At 33.6% G+C, this 23,112-nt stretch overlaps 3 protein-coding genes across 5 annotated transcripts in view; 2 read left to right on the top strand and 1 right to left on the bottom strand.

The window, feature by feature from the left end:
- The window catches only part of LOC145328671 (GTP-binding protein 2), an 80,891-nt gene that overhangs the window by 21,923 nt on the left and 35,856 nt on the right, over positions 1-23,112 (bottom strand). For all 3 annotated transcript variants that reach the window (XM_080172456.1, XM_080172454.1, XM_080172455.1), the window contains exon 2: positions 454-534. In XM_080172456.1, coding sequence (XP_080028582.1) covers positions 454-501 — 48 coding nt within the window. In that variant the 5' untranslated portion in view covers positions 502-534. The remainder of the gene's footprint in view (positions 1-453; positions 535-23,112) is intronic.
- LOC145328676 (uncharacterized) lies at positions 2,982-9,644 on the top strand. Its single transcript, XM_080172463.1, has 5 exons — positions 2,982-3,114; positions 3,587-3,633; positions 3,880-3,934; positions 8,890-8,969; positions 9,460-9,644. Exons 1-5 carry the CDS (start codon positions 3,018-3,020, stop codon positions 9,631-9,633), a joined length of 453 nt encoding a protein of 150 aa, XP_080028589.1. The 5' UTR covers positions 2,982-3,017; the 3' UTR covers positions 9,634-9,644.
- Positions 10,346-23,112, top strand: Sf3b2 (splicing factor 3b subunit 2). The gene is made up of 20 exons (XM_080171017.1): positions 10,346-10,382; positions 10,591-10,760; positions 11,246-11,342; positions 11,960-12,027; positions 12,504-12,632; positions 13,223-13,281; positions 13,964-14,059; positions 14,257-14,317; positions 14,607-14,717; positions 14,973-15,103; positions 15,383-15,542; positions 16,081-16,185; positions 17,354-17,511; positions 17,837-17,918; positions 18,515-18,635; positions 19,306-19,409; positions 20,035-20,197; positions 20,609-20,775; positions 22,079-22,200; positions 22,805-23,112. Exons 1-20 carry the CDS (start codon positions 10,346-10,348, stop codon positions 22,944-22,946), a joined length of 2,283 nt encoding a protein of 760 aa, XP_080027143.1. The 3' UTR covers positions 22,947-23,112.

The following is a 23,112-nucleotide window of genomic DNA, read 5'->3' as shown; positions in this document are numbered from 1 at the left end:
GAACTCAACTAAAAAAAGAGTTACAGGTCTGACATTTTGCATGGCAGTTGCTTTATAGGGTTACAATATGGAACAGTGAAGAAACGGCGGCGCATCCGCCGAAAACCGCCGAGAAATTGCAAAAAAAATTCGGCGGGAAACGGCGGTTTTCGGTGGTTGCGCCGCCGTTTCTTCACAGTTCCATATTGTACCTCTATAAAGCAACTGCCATGCAAAATCTCAGACCTGTAACTCTTTTTTTAGTTGAGTTCCTTTGTTGACTTTTAGTTTTGGTTTCAAAAAGTGGCACATCCGCCTCCCCCCTTTAAAATAAACCCCCAATAATAAAATAAGTTTTTAAGCCAACGAAAGATAGAATTTGTTTATTAAACTTTAGGGATTAATATAATTCAAAAACTAGATATCTATATATTATTGGTAGTAGCGAAGCTACTTTATCAAAACTAGCTCTACCTGTTGTCCAGGATCGAATAGTCCAAATCCATCAAATCCGCTCGACATTTTGATACAGAAATTTTTAATACTGTTTTGTTTCTGAAAAAAAGTATTTTAAGATTTACATGTCTTGATATAAAAAACGCGTAAATGGCCATATCTGCTGAAAATGTCGCTATTTGAACATTGCAATTTCAAAGATCAATTCTATTATAGCAGTGTGCCTAAACTGTTTATTTAAATTCTTTTTAATGTTATTTATTTGTGAGAAATTTCATCAGTATTTGTAAAAATGAGGAATTAGTAACTATTTTCATATTAGGACCTCGAAACGATAAAATATGGATTACAATTTCACCATTAAATTTAAATACAATGAGGAAACAGTAAGTATATTTCCAATTAGGGCTTTGAAAGCAAATTTTTATAGATTAAAAATCTTTAAAAATACTTATGAATAAGGAGTCAATTTTAAAATAACCAAAAAATAGACAAGTATTGAATTATTTAAAGGGTCTGATCGAATTTGTCTTCAAGGCCAGTGGAGCTTTAAAAATAATCCTCAACCATCTCAAGGCTTAAACATATAAATAAATAGCCAAAAACAACACGAAGACCTATGTGATCGAATCTTCCCTGAAAGGAAAAACTTCAAAATCAGTTATGTAGTTATAGAAATCTTAAGCTTTAGAAGAAAAAAAAACTATTTCATGCCTGACTAAATATTGAATTAATGATAAGTAAAATATCTAAAAATCGATAAGAAAAATATTACACCATAATTTCAACAACAAAATGACATAAACTATATAATTAATCTATATTTCATCATAATTGCGAAACCATTCAAATTCCTTTGAATAATACTTTCTTATATAAATCATATGATTTGCTTTTAATCTGTATTTCAAATAAATTTTGTCTTAATAAAGAAAAGTAGGTGACTTTATAACATCAAAATTGTTACTAACTAAAATTTCTTTGTTGTCTAAAATTTTCCTAAAATGACAACAGTCCAAATGACTTTTGCTTACGAGGTAAATAAACAATTTTGACATTTAAGTTTGTTCGTTGTCTGCTAGGCAGAGCTAGGATAAAACGAACAGACAAACGAACGCACATCCAGGCCAAAGTACGCACACATATGACACAACAAACGCACATACAAACACAAACAAACAGACCAAAACACAAACGCTTTGTTATTTCTAGTGACGGGGAATAGGACTTATTTTCTCTAACAAATATTCCCCTTTCATATAAAGGAAAAATTTGTTACTTTGTTATTTTATAAAACTTTTTTTAATGAAAAACTAATTTCATTTCAAATTTGAAACTTTTGAAATAAATGGATGGTAATAAAAGAAAACATAATATCCTAAATAATAGTGTTACTGAGTTGGGAAATTATGTTAACACAGTTTTAAGACAAAGCTTTAGAAAGCCCGTTACGATCAAATGGGGTGTTTTGTATTGTAGAAATATTTGTTTTAGATTTAAGTAAATAAATGAAATTTAAACTAAATAAGTTTTAAAAATTTATGTTTTATTTTTTAAATTAAAAAATAGTATCTACAAAACTAACATTTTAGAGCATAAAAATAGAAAAATTCATTCTTAAATTCATTCTTATTGGAATTTTTTATTACCTTTTGTCTCGAGATACGTTCGTAAAACATTAAACTTTGTTATTTTATGCATAAAAAGGTAGTTTTTTGTTATTAGAATACTCAAGAAAACCTATAAAAGACGACTTTTATATTTGTAGTTGATAAAAATATTTCTAGCGGCATTATTGGCATGGCGCGCTTGCTTACCGGTCTAAATCTATTTTGTTAATTTTCCCCTTCTTTTATTGAATTTGTAAGCATTTTTTTTTTTGCCTAATTTGAGTTCTCGGACTTACTGTCATTGCTAAAAATTGTTTTAAAAATATCAATCAGAGTTTTTAAATAAAATTATTTAAACAAGACTCGATTAAACATTTATTTTCTATAGGGGAGAAAATAACGTGAAAAAATAGTCAGTGATCTTTTCTTCTGTTTACATTTGCCGACTTTATGCAACCATTTCAATAGCTTATTGTATTCTTGTTTAAGTTTTGTTTAAATTTCTCAAACAACTCCATTAAGTTTTAAAATATGACAATAATTAGAGTTAAATAATAAGTAGATCAGTAGTAAAGGGTTTTGCAATAAAACAATTAATGACTTCGGAATTTAGAAATGCGATATAGATAAATCAAAATTAATTGTCAATATTTAGCCATTAAGCTGGCCCCTGCTAGAAACGTTATTGAGTTTTATGATAAATTTCTTCGCTGCTATTAATGAAAGACGACTGATTTCTTTAAGCGTTCACTAATTATATAGTTTGGGCGTTGATTCGCCAGATATGCTACCAGAAATAACACATTTGTTTGTGTTTTATCACCAGCACTTCAAATCTGTACTGAATATTTGCCCTTTGTATTACATTGGCCGTATGTGTGTCCAAGATTTTGAGTTCTTAGCTACTTACCTATCGTTGTTTTCATTCTTTTTGTAATTCAGGTCGTTATTTAGAGAGAAAAGCAAATAAAAATGTCAGAGGAAGAAGAAATTCCGTCTTTGGCGGATTTACAAAAGCTTCGAGTTGTTGATCTCAAGAAAGAATTGCAGCGCTTGGGTCTTTCTCAAAGTAATATTCATTAAATCTCGTAGTGTTGTAAATTTGCCTATTTGATATTATTTCAATTGATGACGTTTCAGAAGAATTTGATTTTACACGTACTGATGCTTCCTTTAATTATGGTGCGTTTTTTCAGAGATTCTACTCGAGTACTCAGGCATCTAACTTTTTGATAGGCGTAATATTAAAATCTTAACAACAAGGAAAAACTTTTTGGTGTCATATTTTTCATGCATTATATACTTCCCTCTGAAATACTAATGCAAAATAGTATTTATATGCTTGCAAAATTCAAAATGTCACTGTTCTAAGTACCTCAAAACGTTTATCAAATTAAGACACTTTATGCCATTTTCCCTTTAATTTTGAGTTAAACAAAAAAATATTCTTTCATTAGGTTTCTTTTTATTATAACATTATTGTGCTATAAAATTGTTTATATTCTTATTTGCGATTTTTTAACGTGTGTAATATTTATTAGGTGGGAACAAAGCAGATTTAGTGCAAAGAATTCATGAATATTATCAGGTAAGATTTTCAACTTTATAAAAATTAAAAATATTTATAATTTTGAAGTTTTTTTATTGTCGAAGTTTTAGAATAAGGATATAAGATAGCGATAATCATGGATGATAGATTTATTTTTTTTACGTAGAAGAGAAGTTCATTGTCAAAGTATGGGGATAAAAAACTACTATACCTAACATAAATATTTGTTAGGTATATAGGTAGTAATTAAGTTTTTACGGTATTCTAAAACTTAACATATTAAAGGCTCAAGGTGGTGGAGGAGAAGAGGGTGCTAAAGGTGAAGAGCAAGATGAAGAAGGTAATAAAAATCAAATTTAATAAACTACTATTGAAGAGGTCGGATTTCATACACTTATAAATGTATTTATAAGGGGGGGGGAAGTTTTGCCACTTTCGCTTACTCCGTGATTATTGGGCTAGGTATTAAAGTTAGACTATAGGTTATTTGGGATAAAAGTTTACTTTTGGGTAGTAGCTCACGTATTTTTAATCATTTTTTGGATAACCCCACCCCCTAGCCCCCCGGGGCTCAAAAACCCCCTTAAAATGAACCCAACCTTAATTTTCTCAGGAACCATTTGACCAATTGAGATGATTTTTCAAACTTAAGCTTTTATGCTTATAAACTACCTTCTAGTTTAGAAGTCACCCCCCTGCCGCCAACCCCTAGCCCTCCGGGGCTCCAAAAAAACCCTAAAAATGAACCTAACCTTAATTTTCTCAGGAACCATTTGACCAATAGAGATGATTTTTTAAACTTAAGCTTTTATGCTTATAAACTAACTTCTAGTTTAGAAGTCACCCCCCTGCCGCCAACACCCAGCCCTCCGGGGCTCCAAAAAACCCTAAAAATGAACCTAACCTTAATTTTCTCAGGAACCATTTGACCAATAGAGATGATTTTTTAAACTTAAGCTTTTATGCTTATAAGCTAACTTCTAGTTAAGAAGTCACCCCCCTGCCACCAACCATTAGTCCTCCGGGGCTCCAAAAAACCTAAATATGAACCTAACCTTAATTTTCTCAGGAACCATTTAACCAATAGAGATGATTTTTAAAACTTAAGCTTTTATGCTTATAAACTAACTTCTAGTTTAGAAGTCATCCCCCTGCCGCCAACACCTAGCCCTCTGGGGCTCAAAAAAAAACCTAAAAATGAACCTAACCTTAATTTTCTCAGGAACCACTTGACTAATAGAGATGATTTCTTAAACTTAAGCTTTTATGGTTATAAACTAACTTTAAGTTTATAAGAAGCCCCTTGCCACCAACCTCTAGCCCCCCGGGGCTCAAAAAAACCTAAAAATGAACCTAACCTTAATTAAAATTTCTTATTTGAAGAGTTAGAGGTACATTTATTAAACCAAATATGCTTATTTTTTGATGTTATTGACATATTTGCTGAAAAAAATTAGAATCGGCTTCCAGGTTCAGGTGCTGCAGGCCTCCCGGTCCACTCTGGAGACAGGTAAAATTAATATTTCTTATTTGAAGAGTTAGGGGTACACTTATTAAACCAAATATGCATCTTTTTGGATGTTATTGACATATCTGCTGAAAAAATTAGAATCGGCCTCCAGGTCCCCTCTGGAGACAGGTAAAAATTAAAATTTCTTATTTGAAGAGTTAGAGGTACACTTATTTAAACAAATATGCTACTTTTTGGATTTTATTGACATATCTGATGAAAAAATTAGAATCGGCCTCCAGGTTCAGGTGCTGCAGGCCTCCAGGTCCACTCTCGACAGGTGAAAATTAAAATTTCTGATTTGAAGAGTTAGAGGTACACTTATTTAACCAAATATTCTTCTTTTTGGATGTTATTGACATATCTGCTGAAAAAATTAAAATCGGCCTCCAGGTTCAGGTCCTACAGGCCTCCAGGTGGACACTGGATAGGTAAAAATAAATTTTCTTATTTGGAGGTTAACTTATAAAACAAACTATGCATTGTTTTTGATGTTAATAACATACTTGAAGATAAAATTTAAATCGGCCTCCAAGTTCAGGTGCTGCAGGCCTCCAGTTCAACTCTAGACATGAACAAATTTAGATTCTTAATTTAAGAGTTAGAGGTCAATTCCCAAGAAAATAAACATCTTGTTGGATAATATAACCATATTTAAAGAAAAAATAAAATCGGCCTCCAGGTACTGCAGGCTTCTAAATGCTTTTTGGGGGTATTTTCAGATATTTTCGCTGTTTTTTTCTCAGTTTTTAAAAACATGTTAGGTATCATATTCATTGATACTTTTTGATATGGACACTTTTACCTGCGTCTTGATGACCGCTGGTTACAGCTGGACAGGTGAATATCTGAACTTGGAGCCAAATTAATATTTTTCTCCAGAAATAGTAATAACAGCCAAAAGCAGGGTTTCGGATCCGCATTGATTTTATGCGGATCCGGATCCGGATCCGGATCCGGATCCTCAAAATTTGGTCAGTGCGGATCCGGATCCGGATCTTTGACAATAAAAATAAAATCACCAAATTTTTCAAAAAAAATTTTATTCTTTAATTCGAAGTCAAAAATACTTTTAATTTTCAAGTCTGAACCTAAACCTTAAAGATTGGCTCTCATCAAGAGAATGTCTGAGATTTTTTATAAATTTAGGTAGATTTTTCCATTTTTTCCGCATTTTTTGGAGTCTAAGGATCCGGATCCGGATCCGCATTTTTTTTGCGGATCCGGATCCGGATCCTTGGACTCAAAATATGCGGATCCTTGCGGATCCGGATCCGGATCCGAAACCCTGGCCAAAAGATCCATATTCTGTTTTATAAGTTGCCCTCTAACTCTTCAAATAAGAAATTTTAATTTTACTTGTCTCAGGAGTGGACCTGGAGACCTGCAGCACCTGAACTTAGAGGCCGATTTAAATTTTATCTTCAAGTATGTTAGGAGGCCGATTTAAAACTTTTTCAGCAGATATGTCAATAACATCCAAAAGAAGCATGTTTGGTTAAATAAGTGTACCTCTAACTCTTCAAATAAGAAATTTTAATTTTCACCTGTCGAGAGTGGACCTGGAGGCCTGCAGCACCTGAACCTGAAGGCCGATTCTAATTTTTTCATCAGATATGTCAATAACATCCAAAAAGATGCATATTTGTTTTAATAAGTGTACCTCTAACTCTTCAAATAAGAAATTTTAATTTTACCAGTCTCCAGAGTGGACGTGGAGGCCTGCAGCACCTGAACCTGGAGGCCGATTCTAATTTTTTCAGCAAATATGTCAATAACATCCAAAAATAAGCATATTTGGTTTATTAAATGTACCTTTAACTCTTCAAATAAGAAATTTTAATTAAGGTTAGGTTCATTTCTAAGGTTTTTTTGAGCCCCAGGGGGCTAGAGGTTGGCGGCGACTTCTAACTTAAAGTTAGTTTATAACCATAAAAGCTTAAGTTTAAGAAATCATCTCTATTAGTCAAGTGGTTCCTGAGAAAATTAAGGTTAGGTTCATTTTTAGGATTTTTTGGAGCCCCGGAGGGCTAGGGGTTGGCGGCAGGGGGATGACTTCTAAACTAGAAGTTAGTTTATAAGCTTAAAGGCTTAAGTTTTAAAATTCATCTCTATTGGTCAAATGGTTCCTGAGAAAATTAAGGTTAGGTTCATATTTAGGGTTTTTTGGAGCCCCGGAGTCCTAGGAGTTGGCGGCAGGGGGGTGACTAGGTACTAAACTAGAAGTTAGTTTATAAGCATAAAAGCTTAAGTTTAAAAAATCATGTCTATTGGTCAAATGGTTTCTGAGAAATTAAGGTTAGGTTCATTTAAGGTTTTTTTGGAGCCCCGGAGGGCTAGGTGTTGGCGGCAGGGGGGTGACTTCTAAACTAGAAGTTAGTTTATAAGCATAAAAGCTTAAGTTTAAAAAATCATCTCTATTGGTCAAATGGTTCCTGAGAAAATTAAGGTTAGGTTCATTTTTAGGGTTTTTTGGAGCCCCAGAGGGCTGGGGGTTGGCGGCAGGGGGGTGACTTCTAAACTAGAAGTTAGTTTATAAGCATAAAAGCTTAAGTTTAAAAAATCATCTCTATTGGTCAAATGGTTCCTGAGAAAATTAGGGTTAGGTTCATTATTAGGGTTTTTTGGAGCCCCGGAGGGCTAGGGGTTGGCGTCAGGGGGGTGACTTCTAAACTAGAAGTTAGTATATAAGCATAAAAGCTTAAGTTTAAAAAATCATCTCAATTGGTCAAATTGTTCCTGAGAAAATTAAGGTTAGGTTCATTTTTAGGGGGTTTTTGAGCCCCGGGGGGCTAGGGGGTGGGGTTATCCAAAAAATGATTAAAAATACGTGAGCTACTACCCAAAAGTAAACTTTTATCCCAAATAACCTATAGTCTAACTTTAATACCTAGCCCAATAATCACGGAGTAAGCGAAAGTGGCAAAACTTCCCCCCCCCTTATTATAACAAAGAAAATTGTATTTGTGCATTGAAAGCCTCTTACGAGTTCTTTTTCACCTTATAAAAGTTTTAATTTTCATTTTTCTTAACTACATAAGTTTAAGTATTCAGAGACACTATTTATTTATTAGTCACTGAGTGTTTTTTTTTTGTAACTAACATAAAAAAAATATAATAAATGTATGGGTATCTTGCTACGTGTTGGACTACAAAATCCTCAACAAAGTTGACAAAGTTGAAGAAAACATCTGGTTTACAAGAGCAAATGTTAATTTGGGAAGAGTCACTAGACTAGCTGCCAACCCACTCAACCTGAAGAAAAAACGGGTAAACACAGATGTCTACAAAAACTTTTTTTCCAATAGGGTCATCGACCTATGGAACAATCTACCAGATAACGTAAAATCTGCAAGAAACCTGTACATTTTCAAGAAAGAATATGACAAACTTTAAAGACTTTTAACAAAACCGTTAATGTGAAGAATATTCTATTAGTTGTACTTATATCTGTGATAAAATTAACATGTTTTGATGATGCCCTAATATTCTCGATATGCTCCAGTAGGGGCCATGAGAATTATATAAACATAAACATAAACATAAACACACTTAGACAAACTTATGCAGGGAATATCATTGAAAACTTTTTTCTTTTTTATGGATTTTGATTAATTTTCTAGCCTTTGTGTCATCAGCGAATTCTTTTATTAAGTCAATAATCTGTTTAACACAGTCATCCAGATCATTTATAAAAATGACAAATAATACTGGTCTTAATACTGATCCTTGAATTGTGGTACACCTAAGCCTACATCTGCTTCTAAGTTATCCGTTATTTCTAGGAGATGCAGAGGAAGTTGAGGGTGATGAAAGCCCTGAACCTGAGGGACAAAAAGATGAAGGCGACCAGGAAGAAGAACAGGTTGCAATTCATCTTCAACAATTGAATATTTTGTATCATAGCTTCGAAACCGATTAATATCAGTTGATTAGGACTGGTTCTCAGTCATACTAAAAAATCATGTAAAGCATCATATTACAAACAATTTTCCACGAATATAAAAATAACTTATAAATACCTTCCAGTTTTGCTAGTCTGGCCATTAGGCCCTTCTGGGCTAACGAAACTGGTGGTAATGTTATAATTTTTCATTTTAATATCCGCGGAAAGGTGTCTACCTATAATACAATGCGATAAATAACTAATATTTTTTTTTCTCTTTTGCAGCTCAATTTGTTTTCATCACGCCGCCATCATTATTATGAAAATATTATTCAAATTTTTTTGATAATGAAAATATTCAATGTTGATAAAGCTTTGTACTTGACTCTTTATTCTTTTTTGTATTACAATATTTTTAGGAATTTTTTGTAGATGTTTCACTTTTTACCTATTGTTTTTTTTATTTTAGGTGGAAAGCATATTAGAACAAGTGGAGGAGGAGTCTCAGCCTGCGCCTGAACAAGCAGCAGAAGAACCGGAGCCACAGCAAGAAGAACCAGCTCAAATTGAAGCACAGCCTGTTGAACAACAAACTTTAGAAGAACAACCACAAGAAATTGAACAGGAAAATAAAGATTTGTAAAACTTGAAGAATATTAAGGGGGGGGGGGGGAAGTTTTGACACATTTGCGTAAACAGTGAGTATAGGCTTAATCTTTGGATTGGTTATTAGGGATAAAATCATTCTTATATGATGAATTTTACCAAGTTTTAAGATTTTTTGGATAGGCCTCTAAGTTCAGGAGCTGCAGGCCTCCAGGTCCTCTCTGTACAGGTAAAAATTAAAAAAATAATTTTTTTTTTGAAGAGTTAGAAGTCAACCTATGAAACAAAATATGCATATTTTTTAATGTTATTCACATATTTGAAGAAAAAAAATGCATATTTTGTTTCATAAGTTAACTTCTAACTCTTCAAAAAAAAAAAAAAAAAATTATTTTTACCTGTACAGAGAGGACCTGTAGGCCTGCAGCTCCTGAACTTGGAGGCCTATCCAAAAATCTTTAAACTTGGGAAAATCCATCATATAAGAATGATTTTATCCCTAATAGCCTATCCTCTCAGTCCAAAGATAAAGCCTATACCTACTCACTGTTTACGCAAATGTGTCAACACTCCCCCCCCCCCCCTTGAAACAAATTATTTTTTTAATTGTTAATTATTTATCTTTTACTGCTAATGAATTTCTTCACAATAAAGAGGTGTTTATTCTGCAAAATTGACCCTGCTGAAGGGGGAGGGGGACTAAAAAATGTGTGGGGGGGGGGGGGGGGAGATAATAAAAATTAAGAGAAATGAAAACATTTTTGTCCACATCATCCTCCCTCCTTGGTGAAAGAAAACAATAAAAAACTGTGGTGGAGGGACAAAATAAATAAAATATTGAGTTCTTCAAATATTTTTCCATTTTTCATCCCTCTTTGGTGAAAATGAAACTAGAGGGGGGGGGGGGGGGGGAATAAAAAAATTTTTAGCAGGGGGAATAAATATCTTGTGCAGAATATACACCCCTATCACAACATAAAAATATTTCGAAAAGGTTTCAATTTCTTTATTTTTGTAATTAATAATCAGGAACCTGAAACAGTTGAAGAACAATCTCCGCAGGAACAAGAACAGCCAGAGTCCCAAGAAGAAGAACTGCAGGAGCAACCGCAAGAAGAGTCACCTGAAGAACAAATAGAAGAACCAGAACCATTAGAACAACAGGTAATCGAAAGGGTGGAATAATTTGACCTGTTGTCTAGAAACTAAACTGTTACATTTAGAATCATCCAAGAAAAAAAAATAATGTATTATTTGCTAGGGATCTAAAGGGATAAAATGATGTATATCCCCAATGATGATACACAAAATAACCACATCTGTAAATTAAAATTAGTTGTTGAAACGTTTGTATTTATTTAACTTAATGAACAAACCAATCACAATTCACTAAAGTCCCGAAAGTTGTTAAGTCAACGTTATAAAAAACTTTCGGGACCAGTGTAATAAACAACCCATTGTCCCCTCTCTCTCTGATTATTTGCAAGAAACAAATATTGGGAAAACAAATTGAAATTAATATTGAAAACATTATACTTAGCGCTTGAAGTCATCAATAAAGTAATACAACAAATGGAAAACAATGTTTCATAAATATTCTGATGAGGGTATTAATATTATTCATGTATAGATGTTTATTATTTTTACAGTATGAACCAGAAGTAGAAAAAGAAGCTGCACAGCCCAAGCTGTCAGTCCAGCTGGGATCATTTAAATCTCATCCTGCGGGAGCACCCCACACACAGGGACATCAATAACTAGAGATTATTATCGATGCAAAAACAAACTTATGACATTTTTGTGCGAGACTGTCAAAATGAAAAAAAATGGTTCAGTTTTTGTAAATTATTTATTTTCTGTAAATAAAATGAGTTTTTGATAGAAACATTAGGTATGCCTTGTATGGCTTTAGATCTTTAAAATTTGCATAAAAAAGAAAGTATTCATCTAAGGTAGTTTTCTTTTTATGTTTAACCACTGCGGGGGAACTAACTTTGGGTTTATACTTGCTGTTTTCGTAACCTGCAGGGCTACCCAGTAACAAAAAGTAACCTTATGATCAATCTAACCACCCCCCTTGTTTTTAATTCTTTTAGAATATAGTCTGCATTAGTCCTCAACAAGGAACTGTGTGAAAGTGTGGTAATATTTTCTACATACACTAGGAAGTTTAAGCAATTCCCATTAAGACTAGGTTTTCAATGTATTTTTTCAATGTTTTTAAAGAAGAAAAAAAATCTTCAAACTGAAAAACATTGAGTTATAAAATTCTCCCAATGAAAACATCAAATAATGTTGATACCAATATTTTTACTGCTACGTGTAAAATTGAATAATGTTCTATAGTTATGAATGTGTGTAGGACTCTGAGTTGGAACAACAAGAGGATGGCGATGAGTATGGAGGTGGTGATCAGCCACAGGAACAAGAGGTATGCACTAACAGGGATCTTAAGGGATAAGACAAAAGTACATCCCCAATGATGATACACAAAATTACCCCTTCTTTAACTCACATTTGTTGGTTGAAATGTTTGGATACTCAACTAAATGAACCAACTAATCAAAATTCAGTAAAAGTTCCCTAAATTGTTAAGCCAACGAGTAAGAAAACGTTATTATACATTTTTGGGGACTAGTGTAATAGTCATTGTTGTTTTTTTCATTACAAAGATAAATTGGTTAAATATAAAAATGTCATTATTTTACTTCAAGAATTATTTTCATGTGATGTAAATTTAAGATACCCTTGAGCTTTTTAGTGTTGATTTTTCTGCTTAAATCATTTAGCCAGAAAAATCCACGAAAGCTTTGATGCAATTTGCTGATAAGATCTGATTTAGTACCTTAACAATTATGTACCTACCTATAAAATAACAAAAATATATTACGCGCATTTTTATGATAGGAGGAGGAAATGGAACAAGAACCTGATGCAGAAGACTCCCCGCCCCCTGCAGAACAAACTCCACCCCCATCATCAGTACCTGCACCATCCACAGCATATCAACAACAAGAACAATATGATCCAACAGAGGTTTGTAGTTTGTGTTATAGAGAATTATTCTTTCCAAATCTAAGGGATTTTAAGAAGGTAGTACCTATGTCTATGTCTAAGTATTTGAATAGATCAGGAAAATATCACGGTTTTGAGCTCAATTTTCTTAAAATAGTTACCGTTTTTTCGTGGAGATTTTCCTTTTTTAGGAAATCTAAATATCAAGATTTGAAGCTCAATCCCTATATTATAGTAACAGGAATTCTGTCCATCTGTTTTTGGTTATACCGCAGGATCTCGCTGAACCGATATGGTTCTCCTTTACAGGTTAGCTTCTCAAAGGTCCTGGGAAGGTTTATAACTATTTTGGGGATGGTACCACCACCCTCCCAAGAGAAATCGCCCCTAATACATTACCTCCCCCCCAAAAAAAAAAAAAAAATTTAATTACTTTTTCTTTTTAAATCTAAAATAAAAAGATTGGTTTATCGAATTCAACTCTCCTCTCCATAAAGTTTATCTGCGTTTTCTTAGAAGATTCTCCGAAAAGCAAAACATCAAGATTGAAAGCTCATTTTTCGTAAAATCTTAATTTATTAGCATTTTTGTGAAGATTCCCCTGATTTTAGGAAATGGACAATGAGGATGATATGGACAATGAACAAGAAGAAGAGGAAGAAAAAGAGAAGTAAGTTTTTTTCTGTTTGAACGAATACGTAAAAATGTTATGGCAATGTATTACTTTTATCAATACTTTTTTGAGTAACACTTTTCATACTATAGAGTATAGATACTTATGATTGCAGCTGTAACCAACAACTGAATTAATTCAAAAAAATATTTTAAATTTCAGCGAAATTTTAAGTGATTTTGGGGGGTCAACGCTTCGTAATAAAGACGACATTTTTTACCTGCCCCGAAAATAATGTTTTAGAATTATTTTTCTCTTGGCTATACCTTATTCCTGCTATGATTGCACTGATTTTATCTGTAAGTCTTCACTGTGCAACTTGATGCAATACACATTTCGCCACTGAGAATTGCCTTGTATAAGCCCCATCAGCCTTGGATAACTAAGAGGAGCAGTATCTTCATTTATGGTGCATTGAGTAAAGTATTACCAATCAGACAAGTAATCATTTGTTTGCATGGCCATCGTCTGAAATTCTGTCCTATGCATTTATTTGAGCCTAATTAAGTCCGAGGCATTCTCCACTCTTGTCATGCATCTTAGACTGTAGCAATAGTTACAATTTTTATTCTCTAGTATGACGCTGCGTGTTTTGTCCACATATATGAAATCATAAGGTGTTAAAAACTTTCTTTCGCATTTATGAGGTAATTTTATTCATATTTCTGTTTATATTTAGTAAACCAGACAAGAAGGGAAGAAAATCTAAAAAGAAAAAGAAAAAGAAGAAAAACAGGCCGGAGAAATGGGCAATGGAAGCTATCACAGAACACAGGTAAACTTTTCCTTGAAATAAAACAGCCTAAATCCATCCTGGGATCTAATTAAAGCATCAATAAAATGGAGAACGGAATCAGTTCAGTGTTCAATATACGGGCGGATTAAATAGGATTTAGTATAATAGAATATCTTTAAATAAATCTTCAATTAACTTTAGGTAATGTAACATTGTTTTGAAATATTTTATTGTAGGAGAAAAATGAATGAAGAAAGAAGTAAAACAGAACCAGAAGTAGAAGTTGAATATATTCAGGTAAAAATATTATTTCAAGGATATAGTAAGGAAGATTATTTTTTTTCAAAGTTCCATATTGTACCACCTTAAAGCAACTAGCATGGGAAATTTAAAAGCTGTAACTCTTTTGGCCGTGTTCCTATGAGTTACCTCTAAAAAGTGGCTCATCTGCTTCCCCCCTTTTATACAATCATGCAAGATCTAGTACACAACTTTTTTTTATAGATAACACTTAACTACAAAATTATAATTTTTTAGTATTTATTTATTAGGTAGGTATTGTTTTTATAAATCTTTTTTTTCTCAGGAGGAATTGGCCTTAGAACCGACAGACCCGTTATTCAGATCATTTAATAAGATTTTCCAAGCATTTAAAATTGTCGAGGAGCCAAAAGAGGAAAAAGAAACAAAGAAGGAGGTAAAATATTATCCAGCATCGCTTCGAAACCGATTAATATCCGGTGGATTAGAATCGGTTCTAAATTAAGTCAACATATAATTCTTTATCTACTAATGATGGAAAACTAAAGATACCCATGAGCTTTTGATTGTTTTTTTTTCTAAAAAAATTATCAAGCTTTGATGCCATTTGCTGATAAGATCTGATTTTATAAAATATAGCATTTTTATCATAAGAAATTACAGAATATACCTACCACGGATTTTTTTCTAGGAGGAGGTTAAAGTTCAAGAAGAGGAGTTTAAAAAGGTCCCCAAACTGTTAGAGGATGAGGATTTTATTGATAAAGCCGACGAAGATGGGGAAAACAAAATGAGCAAGAGAAAATTGAAAAAATTAAGCAGGTATAATGTTTACTCCTAATAAGAGTCTTTTTAAAGCAGACAAAAACATACTTTGTCGAAATTTAGATTTGGACTGATTGAAATGCTAATAACTTCAATATAGTATAAAACATGATCATTTTTAGGTTAAGTATTAGGTAATAAGAAATCGTTTATGAAACACTATAATGATGCATTGAAACTTAAATAAAATTTCTTTCAACATACAAACATTATCTTTTTCGTTTTTGTTGGAAAACTAGGTATAAAAAAAAACATTCAACAATATCTTTTGTTTAGGTTGAGTGTGGCTGAGTTGAAACAGTTGGTGACACGTCCTGACGTTGTGGAGATGCATGACGTCACAGCCAGAGATCCTAGACTACTGGTTCACCTCAAGTCAACTAGAAACACTGTCCCTGTGCCCAGACATTGGTGCTTCAAAAGGAAATATTTACAGGTATTGTTGAAATAAAAAGTATTTGGATCATTTCAAGAAAAAAAGGCACTTCTCCACATTTCTGTGATCAGATTTTTAAAATATTGGTAAATATTTCCGAAACTGATTCAGATTTCGGATTAATTCGAGCTAAAATTGAAAAAATAATTTCGCATTTAAATAGGAAGATATCATATATGTTAAAAATACTTACTCATACTCCTACAAACTACCTCTCACGAGATTGTTTAGTCCTTTGACACTGTACATAATTATTATCTGATTGATCTGTTCTTAATTTTTATTCATATTCAATTTTATTGTTTGTAAATGAATATTTAATACCTCTATTATAATACTGTTATTATTATTATTATTTGTTATGTGTGTCATAAAATAAATATCTATAAACTAAGTACCTAGGTACTAAAAAAGCAGAAAGCAGAATGCTTGCCTTTTCATACATTTTCTGTTTAAGATATCTTATAATATTATTACCTATTATAAAAGAAATACAAAAAAGTATAAAAAAAGATTTTTTATTATCATATTTATTTAGGGAAAAAGAGGAATTGAGAAGCCGCCATTTGACCTGCCGGAATTTATCAAGAAAACTGGTATCATGGAAATGAGGGAGGCCCTGCAAGAGAAAGAAGATGCTAAGGTAAGAAATTGACCCGTAACTGTTGTTCAACACGTAATGCATCCGCTCGTCGTTGTGGAGGTGACTGGTTAGATTCTTGACCCGACACTGCGTCATTTCTAAAGACGTTAAGAATGGTTCCTACCTCTGCTATGCCAGGTGCGCGACATAAATAGTAAGGTAGAGTAGGAGAAATGCCTTGGCCAAAAACGGGCGCAACTTATTACCATGCACGGTAATATAGTTTAGAATATAGTGTATATTGTTTGCACTATGCGCAGATCTGTAATTGTAAAATTAATTTGGATGGTTACTAAGCATTATCCCTGTGGGTTGGGCCATCATCTTGTGACCCGAACTGACAATAATAATTTTTTATATGAAACAACAATCAAATACATATTTTAGAGTGGCAGAAAATTAATAACTATACGGTAACTATAGTTCGGTCTCGATAAGATAGACTCATACAAGGAATCATCTGTAAGTAGAACAGTAATCAACACAGATAGATTTCATTGCATCAAAATGAGGGATAGCATTCTTATTAGGGTGGGTCCATTTCACCCTTTTTTAGATTTTACTGTTCTCATAAGTTGCGGAAGTCATATATATGTATGATAAGCCTCATTCAAGTTTCAAAAGTGACTTGGCTCTTATGGCTGCCGGTGCGCGGGGGGTATAAAAAGTACCCACCCCCTTATAAAACCAAAAATTTAAATTCCTTCAAACACAGGCATGTTGCATATCAAAATGGCCGCATTGAAATGCTGATTACGAATCTGAAAACCGTTTTGAAAAATATTGCTCCTAGTTCGAATAAGATCTCATTAATTACCTAAAAACAGCTGATTTAGTCAGAAATGTTCATTTTGGTAGGTTATTTGTAAATCATTTCAGACTGAATCAATATTTTTCAAAACTATTTTCAGATATGTAATCAGCATTTCAATGCGGTCATTTTGATATGCAACATGCCTGTGATTTTTAAGGAATTTCAATTTTTGGTTTTATAAGTGGGCGGGCACATTTTATACCCCCCGCGCGCCCGTTGTTTTTGGATAAAAAAAACCTCTTTCAAGTTTCACAGGGTTTTATATTGGCCCAGTAACCCTTGCCAATGTCTACTAATGTGAAATTCCTAAATCGACCCACCCTAATTCTTATGTTGCTAATGAATTGTATCTAGGGTATGAAAGCCAAGCAGAGGGAGAAGGTGCGCCCGAAGTTGGGTAAGATTGATATCGATTACCAGAAGCTGCACGATGCCTTCTTCAAGTGGCAGACAAAACCCAGGATGACACTGCACGGTGACCTGTACTATGAGGGCAAGGAGTTTGAAATCAGGTAAAATTGTCCTTCATTGTGATAAGATGTATTATGAAAGGGGACAATTTGTTGCATAATTTCTGTAAAGTTGTGTGTTACCGTTTACTTCAGTCAAATGCGCTTATTAAGTCAAACTGTTCTTAAGTATGGCCATTTCATAAATACATTTTGTCATAAATAAAAACAGTTTGACTAACAAACGATAACCGCATAAATGGCCCTTTTTTGTTAAAAAAAGAAACAAAAAGTAGTCGCATATCTTGTGAAACTAGTCAGAATAATAAACAGTTTAAGATTAAGTCATATTCTTAAGACTTCTTTTTACGTAATTTTAATACTTTAGACTAAAAGAGAAGAAACCTGGAGACCTAACTGATGACCTAAGAACCGCTCTTGGTATGCCTGTTGGTCCTAATGCCCACAAGGTAAAGTCAAATCAGGAGCATAACTACTCAATAATTAGGATCGGTCTGTCCGTGAGATTTTCCATGAAAAAAGGGAACTGGAGTTTTCTTTTGTATATTATAGATAACATTGGCAGCTTTAATAATGAACATGAGTTCTTGTGAACTAAATGTCTGAGCGCGTTTTTATGCGCTTGTAAAAGTACTGCGCTACTTATGGACATGAACATTCTGTACTTGTTAGAAAGCACATTTTTAAGTTATAATAATACTTAGAACAAAAAGCTTTAATGTAAACTTTGAAATATCTTCATGGTTGATTGCTATGCAATCGTATGATCCTTCTTTGTAATTTAAAATTAGCGGTTGCGCCTCTTGAATCTAAGGACTCTTGAAGAAGGCATAAAATAGACTAAAACCATCCCAATGCATAAATCTAAAAAGAAGATAGCCTAAAACCATCCCGAGACTAAGAGGGAGAACTCTTAAGATTCAAATTAATAAAAAAAAACCCGGCGTTATCCTAGAAATTTTAAAATTTGGAGAGAAAAATTCCTAAGAGGATTATACCAAAAAACTTTACTACTTTATATAATAGGATGTATATGATAATTTAGGTGCCTCCTCCATGGTTGATTGCGATGCAGCGATATGGCCCCCCACCCTCATATCCCAACCTTAAAATTTGTGGTCTGAACGCCCCTATTCCGGATGGCTGCTCTTTTGGTTATCATGCAGGTAAAAGAATAGTTATATTATCTTACTATAAACAGCTTTCCGCAGATTAAAAAATGTACAATTATAATCAGATTAGAATTGGTTTTGTTAGCTCCGAGATGCCGAAGGCCCGTGCTAAAAAACTGGTTTTAATCTTATGACTGTATTTTTTTTATATTCGTAGATACTGGATATAATACGATGCTATGCTATACATAATTTTTCAGTATGGTTGAGAACCGGTTCTAATCCACTGTATATTAATCAGTTTCGAAGCGATACTGGAAATGCTTTGCTCTCTACATGCCTATTTAAAAAATGCATTGTTTTTAACTTTTTTCACCAAGCAATTAAACAGTTTGTTTATGTTTTCTTGTCATTTATATGACCCCACCCAAAGAGTTCTACATAAAATAACACAACAAAATAATTTTATAAGCAATAATTGATTTAAAAATAAATGATAGAAGAATATGGCAATGTTTATTGTTTACCTAAAAAAAGAGTTTATTATAATTTTTAAAAAAAATTTACATTTCAAAACACCTTTAATTTTTCCAAGGACCATTTAAATAATATCACAAATGTAAAGCACGACATGTTAGAATAACGTGAAAATGTTTTTTTTTACCTGAAAACGGGTAGGTTTTTTATTTAATTTTCTTTGAAAATACCTTTTAATTTTATATAGGTGGTTGGGGTAAACCTCCTGTGGATGAAGCTGGTAAACCTTTGTATGGTGACGTATTTGGTACCAGCGACCAAAAGAATTTCCCTACCCAAGCAGTTGAAGAGGTTTGTATTAATATAGTTTATTCTTTTCATTGATAAGTCGACGATGTAATTTAACGAAAATAATTCCAATCTCTACAAAAAAAATGTGAAACAGACTAACATGAATGTAATGTTGTTTATCCAGGGAATATTATCCATTTTACTGTAAATTATACTGGTACCCAAAGTTTTATAATCACTTGTTTTCATTGGTTGGTTAAAGAAATAGGGTACTTTAATTGAATATTGAAAGATTGTTTCTAAACTATTATTGTTCAGACTTATCGTCTAATAATTTTGATATACAAAATGGGTTGTCTTATCCAATAAAATTCCTGTAGAAAATGAGGAAAATGGATTTGGATTTAAAAACACAAATTCTACCAAAAAATTGTCTTAAGTGTAACTGAAAAGATTTTCTATGTCAAAACACCACTAGATTGACCAGAATTTGTGAGGTGAGCTTAAGAGTAAGAGCGGGAGGTGAGTTATGCCCTTCATCTAACAAATTCTCACTTAAGGAAGGCTACGTATGTCCTTCCTAGGAAGGTGTCCTAAATAAGGAATGACTTAGTTTCCTTTCCATGATCCAAAAATTGTTTGGAAATGTAACTAAAATGATCTTATTTGTTAAAAAAAATTGTAGATTGACCAGACCTTGTGGGGTGAGCTTGAGAGTGAGAGCGAAGACGAGAGTGAGAGCTCTGAAGAGGAGGAAGATGATGATGATGATGGAGAGGCCACTGGCCTACAGACTCCTGTTGTGGATCCTGGCCTGGCCACTCCCAGCGGCACCACCAGTGTCGGAGGTATGAAATAAATCCACCAAAATTAATCTAGAACTTCTTCTGTGGGTTACAGATTCTCAATGTTTATCAATCCTATTATTTAAAGTAGTAAGGTTTTTTTTGTTTTTTGATTTGAGAACTGATTGAGTTTTTCTTTTTAAGGAAGCTTTAAATAGGTCCAGGTAAGGTTTAAGGATATTTTCTATTTAGATTTAGGACTTATCCCCTTTGAATGCACCACTATAGAGCAAGTAGAATTTATTTCACCACTAATATTGGAAAAATACCATTCTAACTTCAAAAATGAAATAGTTAAGGAAATATGAGGAAAATCTAAGAGAGAAAAATGTAAAACAACAAAAAAAATCAACCAAAAGACTTATTTTTTAGTTTGGAAGATAAAAGTTGAAATTGATAGTTTTTATTTTACAGGCGCTGGCTTGGAGACTCCAGACATGATTGAGTTGAGGAAACGTCGTATTGAGGCGGACATGGAGGGTGGGGAGACCCCCAGCCTTCCATACACTGTCATTCCAGAGAGACAGAATGCTAGAGTTGGGGCTAGTATGATGGGTAGCACACATACTTATGATATCAAGGTAATATAGAGTACTAGGGTGGGGGCTAGTATGATGGGTAGCACACATACTTATGATATCAAGGTAATATAGAGTACTAGGGTGGGGGCTAGTATGATGGGTAGCACACATACTTATGATATCATGGTAATATAGAGTACTAGGGTGGGGGCTAGTATGATGGGTAGCACACATACTTATGATATCAAGGTAATATAGAGTACTAGGGTGGGGGCTAGTATGATGGGTAGCACACATACTTATGATATCAAGGTAATATAGAGTACTAGGGTGTGGGCTAGTATGATGGGTAGCACACATACTTATGATATCAAGGTAATATAGAGTACTAGGGTGGGGGCTAGTATGATGGGTAACACACATACTTATGATATCAAGGTAATATAGAGTACTAGGGTGTGGGCTAGTATGATGGGTAGCACACATACTTATGATATCAAGGTAATATAGAGTACTAGGGTGTGGGCTAGTATGATGGGTAGCACACATACTTATGATATCAAGGTAATATAGAGTACTAGGGTGTGGGCTAGTATGATGGGTATCACACATACTTATAATATCAAGGTAATATAGAGTACTAGGGTGGGGGCTAGTATGATGGGTAGCACACATACTTATGATATCAAGGTAATATAGAGTACTAGGGTGGGGGCTAGTATGATGGGTAGTACACATACTTATGATATCAAGGTAATATAGAGTACTAGGGTTGGGGCTAGTATGATGGGTAGCACACATACTTATGATATCAAGGTAATATAGAGTACTAGGGTGGGGGCTAGTATGATGGGTAGCACCCATACTTATGATATTAAGGTAATATAGAGTACTAGGGTGGGGGCTAGTATGATGGGTAGCACACATACTTATGATATCAAGGTAATATAGAGTACTAGGGTGGGGGCTAGTATGATGGGTAGTACACATACTTATGATATCAAGGTAATATAGAGTACTAGGGTGTGGGCTAGTATGATGGGTAGGTAGCACACATACTTATGAATGATATCAAGGTAATACAGAGTATTAGGGTGGGGGCTAGTATGATGGGTTGCACACATACATATGATATCAAGGTAATAAATATAGATAAGTATACATTAGGTATAGTTAACCAACTTTGAAAGACACTATGGAAATTTTAGTCCACACAGTAAAAATAAAGGGACAAATAAACTTCCTTTAATATTCTCTCAAATAAATCTAAAAAAAAAGTTAATCACAAATTATTTTATTGATTTACTATGGTACTGTAAGCATCTACTTATGCAAAAAAAGATTTGACAGTTTTTTTATTTAGGGTGCCGCAGCCGCCAAGGGTAAGACTGGCCGCGAGGCTGCCGTTGAAATGGCCCTTAATCCAGAAGAAATTGACGAGATGGACTCTGAAGCCATGGCGCTTAGAGCAGAAGCGGCTCTCAGGTATTTTCTTTTATTCATGGGATCCCCTGCAAAAGAGGGAGGGGGGGGGGTGGAATTGAAAACTGTCTTCTTGTTTAAAGAAATTCATTTAGATCTGTAAATAAAATTGTACAATTCTCATAACCAAACATATAAAGTCATAAGCTATGGCGTGCACAGGGTTTTGCCTGGGGCAGTGTAAAACCTTAAGAGATTGTAAAAAAAGGGAGGACAGTCTTTCGCAATTTCAATATTAAGGTGTGTGATGACACCCTCCTTGGGCTTTTCGCGCACTTTGGTTTGAAGTTAAAAAAAAATACTCACCTTTTTTATTAATATCCATAATTAAGTGTCAAAAAAATACATCCTAAGTTCAGATGTAGAACCCACACAACTATCTGGTTCCAGTAATGGGGACCTTTTTCATCTGCTAGCAAAGTTCTTTATGCTCTTTAGTAGCGACTTGGCTATGCTAATATTTCCGACGCTATTATCTAATATTAAAGACACAGTTGAAAGTCGGCACAGGCTTCCCATTCCGTAATCACACAGTTATTTTAACCGTTTCCCCTCTGTTCTTTTACTTAAATTGAAAAATGCTTTTCTAATTGTACGTTTGTTATAGGGAACAGCAGGCTAACTTGGCGAAGGAAGACCTCTCCGACATGGTGGCTGAACACGCCGCTAAACAGAGAAACAAAAGAAAAAGACAAGAACAGAAAGATGAAAAGGATAAATCAAAGAAATACAAAGAGTTCAAATTTTAATTGTTACGAGAATGCAAAGAGTCATATTTTTTTCTCTCACTTTTTTTGCATTTTACACTATTTGTACTTGTAGTGATTGTATGAATAAATAGTTCATCATATTATATGATCATAAATATTAAAAAGACCTCAGTGTTACCACAATTTAGACCTTTTGTATTTCAGA

This window comes from Acartia tonsa, chromosome 9 (assembly GCF_053477335.1).
Source record: "Acartia tonsa isolate MP-2025a chromosome 9, ASM5347733v1, whole genome shotgun sequence".
Taxonomy (NCBI): Eukaryota; Metazoa; Arthropoda; class Copepoda; order Calanoida; family Acartiidae; genus Acartia; species Acartia tonsa.
Note: the sequence above shows the minus strand (reverse complement) of the source record. Positions and strands in the feature narration are given on the sequence as shown.

Bases quoted from the DNA above. Each gene is read 5' to 3' on its own strand.
- LOC145328676 (XM_080172463.1), top strand. From the start codon at position 3,018: ATGTCAGAGGAAGAAGAAATTCCGTCTTTGGCGGATTTACAAAAGCTT. The intron at 3,115-3,586 runs GTAATATTCATT...AATATTTATTAG, and splicing joins GCGCTTGGGTCTTTCTCAAA to GTGGGAACAAAGCAGATTTA. The intron at 8,970-9,459 runs GTTGCAATTCAT...TTTTTATTTTAG, and splicing joins GCGACCAGGAAGAAGAACAG to GTGGAAAGCATATTAGAACA.
- Sf3b2 (XM_080171017.1), top strand. From the start codon at position 10,346: ATGAAAACATTTTTGTCCACATCATCCTCCCTCCTTG. The intron at 10,761-11,245 runs GTAATCGAAAGG...TTATTTTTACAG, and splicing joins CAGAACCATTAGAACAACAG to TATGAACCAGAAGTAGAAAA. The intron at 19,410-20,034 runs GTTTGTATTAAT...AAAAAATTGTAG, and splicing joins CTACCCAAGCAGTTGAAGAG to ATTGACCAGACCTTGTGGGG.